Source organism: Nuphar pumila, chromosome 3 (assembly GCF_984573655.1).
Source record: "Nuphar pumila chromosome 3, dmNupPumi1.hap1.1, whole genome shotgun sequence".
Classification (NCBI taxonomy): Eukaryota; Viridiplantae; Streptophyta; class Magnoliopsida; order Nymphaeales; family Nymphaeaceae; genus Nuphar; species Nuphar pumila.
Window position 1 is genome coordinate 47,801,708 of NC_143251.1, and position 9,449 is coordinate 47,811,156.

Here is a 9,449-nt window from a genome sequence, read left to right on the forward strand (position 1 = left end):
GGTGGTTGCAGACCGGCTGAGTTGAAGGAAACTCCTCTCCGGCAACATCCTCCGCCCTCCGGCAATGGCCGCCTCAGGTATGCATTTTGTGTGTTTGATTTTGCAGGACTCCGATCGGCTGGTGGCTGAGGCGCCAGCGACTCCGGACTGGTGGTGAAACACCCCCAACAGTAATAACATATCCTTCTTTAGGGATGGCAATACATCGAGGGGAAACATGGTCCTACTACCCTGTCTCGTCTAGTTTGACTAGTTTGAACCATGAAACGATGATGAAGGGGGATATGAAGATTAAAATCAAAACCCGTGCAGGGTCAAGATTTTGAGAGGGAGCGAGAGTTGAGTCTTTGTCCCCCCCCTACTGCAATCCCTAAGTGAAGCCTTTGGTAGTCTTTTAACTTGCAAGTATACTTTTTGTAAAAACAAGAAAGTAGGGGCAGGGTGACGGTTGAAACTATAAAAAGTAGCACCTTCTTTGTTGGGATGTTTTTGATTGGGTGCTTTTCTGATATTTTTGAATTAAAAATTTGAGCAGGACAACTTAGATACGCAAAGGGGGATTGAGGAGATTCCCCGAACTAAAGATACTTTTGAAACCGCCTTCACGAAACCCTCTTTTCAACAAAACCGCTTCCACCATTCAAAATATCTCGTCTCCAAAACCTCCGGGAATGTTCTGGAGTCTCGATCGCCTCAGATATTTTCCCCTTACTCGCCATTTTTTAATTTTTACGTTCAATAAATAAAAGACCCTCGGGCGGATCCGGCCGTCTGTCTCCTCTCAGACGGACGAAGAGAAAGCACCCTGCTTTTCTCCGGCGTAAAATCGTTGACCTTACACTTTCCGGCATGAAATTCCGGCAGTGAAGGGACTAGTTCTCTTCGGAAAGGATGAATATCGAAGGGAGGCCTTCTTACTACAGAGTGCTCGGCGTCGATCGCGGCGCTTCGATCTCGGAGATTCGTTGCGCGTACAGAAAACTCGCTCTGGTTAGGACTTTTCTTCCTCCGATATCTGAAAATTTTGTACTTTTTCTTTCTTCGATCGTTTTTTTTGCTCATCTTTTCGTGTTCATTTTGCCTGCGGATGATGAAGAAATGGCATCCAGATCGGTGGACGAGAGATCCGACGGTGGCGGGAGAGGCGAAGCGGAGGTTTCAGCAGATCCAGGAGGCGTACGCAGGTAAGCGCGCGCGCGCTCGAGATCGAGAGAGAGAGAGAGAGAGAGAGAGAGAGAGAGAGAGAGAAACTAATTCTCACGGATTTCTCCTTTTCGCGGATTGACGGAACCCTAACGGCGGCAGTTGATTTGTTGACGGTGCAGTTCTATCGGACGAAGGGAAGAGGACGGTGTACGACGCGGGGCTGTTCGATCCCCTAGAAGAAGAGGATGAGGTGAGACGGAGATCCCGATTCTCTTTCTCTCTTTCAGTTTTCTTTCTTCACGAAGAATTTGTGGACTTCCTCTTCTCTGGATCTTACAAGATCGTGAAATCTGTACCCTCCGATTCCGATTTTCTGTTTTTCCCTTCGCAAAGAATTTCTGGGCTTTTCTTTTTCCTGGATCTTACAAGATCGTGAAATTTTTTACGCATTTGGGCCAGGGATTCTGCGATTTTGTGAAGGAGATGATGTCCATGATGAACGAGACCAGATGCGAGGTAAGCGACTCCGATTTAATCCCCAAATTGCCCATGCTTACCACCGAAACATCCGAAATTGTACCCTGCCTAACGTCAAACGGTATTTTGGTAAATTCTTGTACTTTGAGCAGGATAGCTTCGAAGACCTGCAGAGGATGTTCGTGGAGATGGCGGGTGGCGAAGGCGTCAAGGCGGGCGACGGGCGCGAGGCGTCGAAGAGCGGGCCGAGCAGGCGGCGTCGACGGGAAGGGTGTCAATTTAATGAATTTAGGCCGTAGAGAGTCGGCGACGGCGTCAAAAAAATCCGGCATCGGCAGTGGATGATAAATTCGTAATCAAATTGTTGTTGACAGAATTTATGGGTACCCTCGAATCGGGCCAACGCTTTTCTTGTTTTACCTTATTTTGTTCATCTTCGCCCTCAAGGTGCGATATCGGGGCACGCTCAATATAATGAATTTACCAAATTGACCCTGCATCGAAAGTCTTGTTTGGTTGTATGCATCGTTGTGTTTGAACTTTGAGAAAGTTTGTGAAATCGAAAGCGGATCGTAGGTTGTTGGGAATTCTGTGGCAGCGTGATGCATCACACGGACACAGGGCGTAGGTTGGATACGTATCCAACTGAAACACCCCCTTGGGCTCTATGGTGGTGACACGTATTGCATAGGTCATTATAGACCAAAATGTCCAAAGCTTTAACCCTCTATGGGTAGGGAAGGCAGTGGGGCGGGGCGGGGGACAAGGTCTCCACCCCCGCCCCCGCCTCAAGATTTTATCCTCCACCCCCGCCTCCATACCCGCCTTCATCCCCGTTTCATGTCCTCCATCCCCGGTTCAAACGGGGATGAGGCGGGGCGGGGATATTGCGGGGAAAAGTGGTTGGGGCGGGGATGAGGCAGGGATGGGGAAAAGTGCACGTCCATCCCCTCCTCCACCCTCGGACGGGGATGGATTTTAACCTTCGTCCCCGCCTCCATCCCCGTTTCATACCCTTCATCCCCGGTCCAAATGGGGCGAGGCAGGGCCCCGCTTTCCCCCATTCCACTGCCATCCCTATCTATGGATGTCATTGATCGTCTTTAACCCTTTGAACTACTGAATGGAGGGGAGATCAAGCCCATGGACTTTAGACAGAAAACTGTTCAAGGCCGTTCATCGTGAAAATGAACGACTCCTAAATGGTCTCATACCCTCTATCGTTTGTATTAGAGATCCATGGTATAAATGAATGTGTTTATGTACAGTGTGTTAGCTAGGAATTCTATCTTTTGGCTCAACCTTGCAGAAATTGAACTCAAATGACCGTAAGTATAGCATCAGAGCCAGAAGGATAAAAATAAAACAATATGGATGGGATCACTAGAATCAAATTGGGCATGAGCGCTGAAAGGAGAGGTTGAACCTTCAACCTCGTGAATAACACACTCTTTTTGAGTTGTTTCAACCTTCTCCAAGCTTTGAGGTTTTTAACAGTTCTCTCTTATGCTCTCTATTCATTGTCATAACCATGAGCTATTATACAGGCAACCAAGGAGGTTAGATTAATTCTACCATTAAACTTGGAGATAATGTCTCATTAGTTTTGTAACCCTCTTTCATAAACATCATGTAAGTTATTCATTCAACCATTAAGTCAGAATTAACTAAAATTCATAATGTACCCTCATGGTTTTTGGGGTTCTTCTTGTGAGACCCTGTAGTCATATCCGGATCTAATATCAAAATCCAACATCTCACTTGGCTATATGAGGCAAATATTAGGAGGATTTCTTACATATGAAGTGAATTATTCACTCATGTTCATTTATACTTGAGTCATATGTCTCACATGTCCTACAAAATCAACTTTTGAAATTACATTCATCAATTGATCAACTACCATGCCCGATGAAGATAAATACTCAATTAAGAGTTTATTTTTCTTTAACATACATAGTTAAAACATAAACCAAAGACTTTGTACATTTATAGTTATGTCATGGTTTAATCATGAGAATTTTTATATATTATGAATTATTTATCACATAATAATGTGGACTATTTTATAATATCAAAAACCATCATTTCATGCAAAAAACAAAAATGGTCATAATATCTTGAAAATATATTCATCAAAATTTATGAATTTAACAAGTTATCATGCATATATGATATGACCATGAGACTTATTCACACATTATATGCTTTATCCATGGCATCTTAAGGTATTTTTGCATAAACTCTTATGATTTATATCACAAAAATATCTTACACAGCTATATGAAATATTCATCATGTCAAAATCTCAATCATGACCCTTAATGTACAATTTCATGTGCATACTTTCATTCACATCTATTGAAATAACAATTATGCATTTCATAGCTCTAGAGTAAATAAACACATATTATTATAGTGAATTATTTTGCACATGTATCAATTAGGTTGCCTTACTTATAACTCATATAGGTTTCACAGTCTTAGTTAGCCATGAAGTTCTTATAGCTCTTCCATGATCATACCCTAGGACAACATCAAGTCAACATGCACACTAGTTAAGTACTATAAATTTTATCAACTCATGGATCCATGATAAAAAAAAATAATTTGACTAACATAGTAAATACTTTTAAATTTTCAAATTTTTACCATAGATACTCTTAATATCCATATGCATCATCGTCACATGTAACATACTTTAATTTTATTAGGTCGACTACTACCTTATTATTTTGGATTGACATATTTAGATCTAAATATTCATATAATATGAATATCATCATATTGCATACCATGCATAAACTTTCTAATGCATGAAAATATCTCTTCATACATTCATGCAAGCATACCATAGAGAGCATTATTTATGATGATTATTTATCATCATATACAAATAAATATCCATACACATGTGTAAGATTATAATTCAGCTCTGACTTTTTTAATACATTTTATTTAAGCAATGTTTGCTCACTAGAAGCAATATCCATTAGAACTAAAGCTTAACTCCCTATATTCATATATAATTTCGGATATATTAGACCTATATCCAATGAGAGTTATTTTTTTCTTTCTCATTGTCATTTGAAAAAGCTCATTCATAAGCCATAAGACTACAAGCCTATGTACATATGTATTTAAATCCATCATTGGATCCAATAAAAAACTATATCTCTGAATCTATTGTAGTTATGTGAGTCCAAATTCAAATTTGACTTGAGATGTTATCCATTAAATTTGACACGATCTATACTAAAATTCAAATGGATTCACACTACATCCAGCATAATACTTATTTAGATCTATCTGGGTCAAACCAAGACTTATGACCTAATACTATCCAGATCCAATATAAACTCTAGATCAAACCTGGATCCATATCTAGTAGTGTATTTTTATATCCATCTCTGAATCAAATCTAGATCCATATTCTATATTAAGGTCTTATACATTGTTCTGTAACAGGACACAATGAATGAACTATCCAAATTATAGATGTATCAAACCATAATTGGGTTCATATAATATTATGAGTTTTGAGTCAAAAACAATTTTAAACTAGATCTCAATATTTGATCCATGTTGAGATATTTGCTCAACATCCAAATAACTTTAAAAAAACTCAAAAACTGACTCATTCTAAGTATAATAATTGTTCAAGCATGTTCAATAATATTTTCTTGATCTAAAAACATTTCACTAGATGCAAATTCATTCAACTGGATTTATCCAGATTTTTATAGGTTCAACCAGATATAAAATATTTTACTGGATCAAACCAAGTCTATGTCACCTTACTAGATCGAAATATTTGATCCAATATTAACCAAATATAGTATTGATTTAAACATCGAATCTAATGGATCCTAGTTTAATTAAATTTGATCTATTATAAAACTTGGATTAATACTAAATCATACCAGACCCAAATTCATATATAATAAGATCCAAATATGATGTTCTAGGATCTCATGGTATTGTTAAAATAACATAATTTGAATATTCAAAACAATTTCAATTTCAAGCATAAAGTTTATAACATGGGTTTATTACTTATTTTGGTTTATGTAATATTATAAGTTAAAGCTAATTATTTATCAAGTTCATTCTTATGTAAAATCATGTGTCACTAGGATTTGAATATAGTCAAAATCCATGCTCTTAGGATCCAAGATTTAATGAATTCATATAACATATAATTAAATCCAAATATATCAAACATTTTGTTATCCAGATTCAGAATTAAAACTAAACCAATACTAGGTTCATACCATAAAAGCATCCAATGAGGACATACATTTAGATTCTATCATCACCCAAACTAAATAATTGTGGATCTACATAATGCTAATTTGGATCCAAACATATCCAAAACAAGTGATGAGCTAATTAAACCATAACTGGATCCTAAGAATACATTGAGTTTTGTGTCAAAAATAATTTTAAAAGTTGAATCTCAATATCCATATCCGATATTAGGTTACTAGACCCAACCCACAAAACACCCACACACTCGGTAAGTTCAACCTATCAACATAAGTCTAATTTGTCGAATAAATAAAGGTTGATGACTTACCTTGATATCATGCAAGTAGTAGTCTATCATACTTGTCTATGGATCTCGCATTGATCATTGGACCAATTTCAATTATGGTCTCACTGGTTCAACTGGTTTCAGACAAGTTCACTTGGTCTAGTCTAGTTGACTAAATCTTATCCAATCCATTTGAATTTCTGTGATTGGTGAGCTTGAATGCTAGTACTTGGATCCAAACTAATTTGACTAAATCCAACCATATTTAAATAGACTTATTCAAACATTTAGGCCCAAATCGAGTCGACCCAAACTACATAGAGTCGACCCAAAAGCTTGACCCACTCTAGATATATATGATTCATATCAATGGATCTTATCCATTCTTATCAAAATTGAACCCACTTACTCCATTTATAGATCCATACTACAAATCTGTTATGGCTTAAGTAAACAAATCTATTCCAAAGCCATATTGGTCCATAGATATGCTATTTACTAGATCCAAATATGATTATGAATCATCAAATTACTGGATCTACTCAGATCCAAACAGATCCAATCCAGTTTGCCTCACTAGGTTTCAACCAGATCTAAAAAAGTCCAATCTTTAATAACTTATGTTCTAATATTGTTCAACCGGATCCAATTAGATCCAATCAATGGATTGAATCCAAACTAATTAAAATGGTTCTATTTGAATCCATTCAAGATCAACCAGATTCAATATCTATTATTGGATCCAACCAAGTCTATGAGAACTGCCCCATCCAATAAGATTGAATTAAGTGAAATTGAATCCACCAGGATCTAGTCAATCTCGTTTTTTTTAGATCAAAAGCGATAAATGAGAAGAATAGGGGCATTAAAGTAAATCAATACCTAAAAAGGGAAAGTTTTTTTTAGGTTTCACCCTTACTCGTAAAAGGAGAGCCTGATTAGGACATGAGATGAAGGAAGGGGGAGCAGGAGCCGCCACCTCACACCGAAGCAGCGGCCGACCATCCAGCGAGAACTCCCTGCTGGTCCTCCCTGTGCCGATGCACCTGAGAAAAACGAGCAGCCCCGTCGGCCACCTGTTGTGGCTCCCTTTGCCTGCAGCCGCCTGCAACAACGGAGGTCCTCTGGCTACAGCTGCTAGACTCCTCCCTCTGCTTGCCACAGATCGACGACCTCCTTCCGACAGCAGCCTTCGCCTGAGTTCGCCATCTGCGCTTTCGCCTGAACCTACGTTGAACTCATTTGCTGCGGGTAGTCATCGATCTGATCCGTCGGGCCATCGTTTCAACCGGATTGTGGGGGGAAAAGGGCAGTAGATCGCGTTTCACCGGCGAACGACGAGCTCCTATCGCCTTTGTACTGACACCACATGCGAAAAGGGAGAGCTAGAAGAGGAAGACCGGCAACAGTCTGCGATGACCTACGGTCATCCATCGCCTTCCTCTACGAAAACGATAGGGGAAAGGAGGAGAAAGTCGTCCTGAGCACACCAGAGCATTCTGTTTGCCTCCTCTGTTGCGCCATCATCTGAGCACGCCTAACGAAGGTGATGGGGGTGGGAGTGGAAAGGGGATGGACTGGTGGACATGGAGATGTTGCGCAAGGAGTTGGAGTTGCCCATGTATGCCAATCATCCCTCTCTGGACTCCTTCCCTGCTTGCACCAATGTCACCAGAAATCCACACGGACACTCAAACCTTGGCTGGGCTCCTGCACGAACATGGTGCTTTTGCTTGCTTTGACTTTGTTGCTAACTAACCAATATTTGTAATCTCTCATTTATCTTTTTGCCATCAATCTAGAATTAACTTGATCTTGTTGGGCTCTGCAGGGTCGATTCGTGCCTACCCTGATCGGATCTATACCCTACTGTTTATGGTTGTCTCAATGGCTAATGGTTAGAGGTTAGCGTCTTGTATCTTTTTCTTTTCTTTTTTGGCCAAAATCCTTCATCAATTCCTATTTTGATAAAGTTTTGTTAATTATTTCACTTTCTTTATAATTAATTCATTAATTTACTTTATTTTTCAATAATTATGCCCGACTATGCTGAAGCACCGAAAATGACCGGATAACAAACAGTATTCCTCATTATTACATTAATAATGCTTATGGTAATTGGATATTGTTGCCATCCTCATTTTAAGTTATCACGTTTTTTGTTTTTGTGTATTCATGATTTTTTTTATTTCTTTTTTAGCATGTAAACACATGCAGTTTGAGAATGCATGAATCTAAAGTATTGAAGAACGACGATACATCCAGTTTGGAATGATGACTGATGACTGAATGCATCAAGTTTGGACGTAACATATATGCATATGGTTATAAGCATGCACATATACAAATTTGGCTAAGTAAATGTGCAATTTTGATTAAAATATGCAAAATATTATGTTTTGATACATTCTGCTAAATATTTGATCTGTTTTGACGTGTTTTGATGTATTCTATGTAGAAAAAAATATGGGAAGACCTAAAAATGCATTATGGAACCATGCTACACTATAATCAAATGATTGATTACTTTGCAACTATTGTAAAGTACACTTTAATGGAAGAATAACAAGATTTAAGTATCATCTTGCAGGCTTACCAAATAAAGATGTTGTTGCATGTGAGCATGTAACATCAGATGTGAAACATTTAGCATTGACTTCAATTCATGAATTAGAGTCTCAAAGAAAAAAATCAAAACTCACAAGTTATTTATCTTCTATTGGAAGCGGCTCAGATTCTACTTCTATAAGAATTTTTTCTACTTCTCCAAGTATAAGTATGGATCAACAAAATACTTTAAGTGCTTTCATAAAGAAGAAAGAAAAAGAACATGCAGCTATGTGTGTAGCAAAATGTATTATCATGAACAATTTACCTTTTAGGTTAGCTAGAGATGATGCATTTAAGGAGATGGTTAATGCCATTACAAATTGTGGACTTGGTTATACCTCTCTAAGTAGTGAAACAATTAGAACAAAATTGCTTCAAAACCTAAAAAGACAAGTTATAATATTTATTGATGAGGTCAAAAAGTCATGCTCAATATCAGGATGTACTTTAATGTCTGATACATGGACATATAAAAAAAAACATTCACACATAAATATTTTGGCTTCATGCCCTAAAGGGACAATATTTTTGAAATTTAAATGTGCTAAAGGGCAAAAAACTGGTGAATATATTGAGAAATATATATCAACTACTATTGAAGAATTTGGATTAGACAAAGTAGTTCAATTTATGACAGATAATGACTCGAATTACTTGAAAGCAAGGGCTGCAGTAGAGG

At 38.2% G+C, this 9,449-nt stretch overlaps 1 protein-coding gene and 1 long non-coding RNA gene across 3 annotated transcripts; both read left to right on the forward strand.

Moving 5' to 3' along the window:
* The first annotated feature begins 652 nt into the window (after window positions 1–652).
* Window positions 653–2,122, forward strand: LOC149842830 (uncharacterized). 2 transcript variants are annotated; one of them, XM_089999468.1, is made up of 5 exons: window positions 653–990; window positions 1,097–1,184; window positions 1,326–1,396; window positions 1,606–1,662; window positions 1,776–2,122. In XM_089999468.1, exons 1-5 carry the CDS (start codon window positions 892–894, stop codon window positions 1,920–1,922), a joined length of 462 nt encoding a protein of 153 aa, XP_089855594.1. In that variant the 5' UTR covers window positions 653–891; the 3' UTR covers window positions 1,923–2,122. The 2 variants fall into 2 exon arrangements, with proteins under 2 accessions (XP_089855594.1, XP_089855593.1); XM_089999467.1 differs by having other exon boundaries at window positions 758–990; window positions 1,576–1,662.
* A 4,991-nt stretch (window positions 2,123–7,113) lies between these two features.
* LOC149842831 (uncharacterized) lies at window positions 7,114–8,241 on the forward strand. The gene is made up of 2 exons (XR_016431091.1): window positions 7,114–7,883; window positions 7,992–8,241. It is a non-coding gene; the product is annotated as an uncharacterized LOC149842831 (long non-coding RNA).
* The last annotated feature ends 1,208 nt before the right edge of the window (window positions 8,242–9,449 follow it).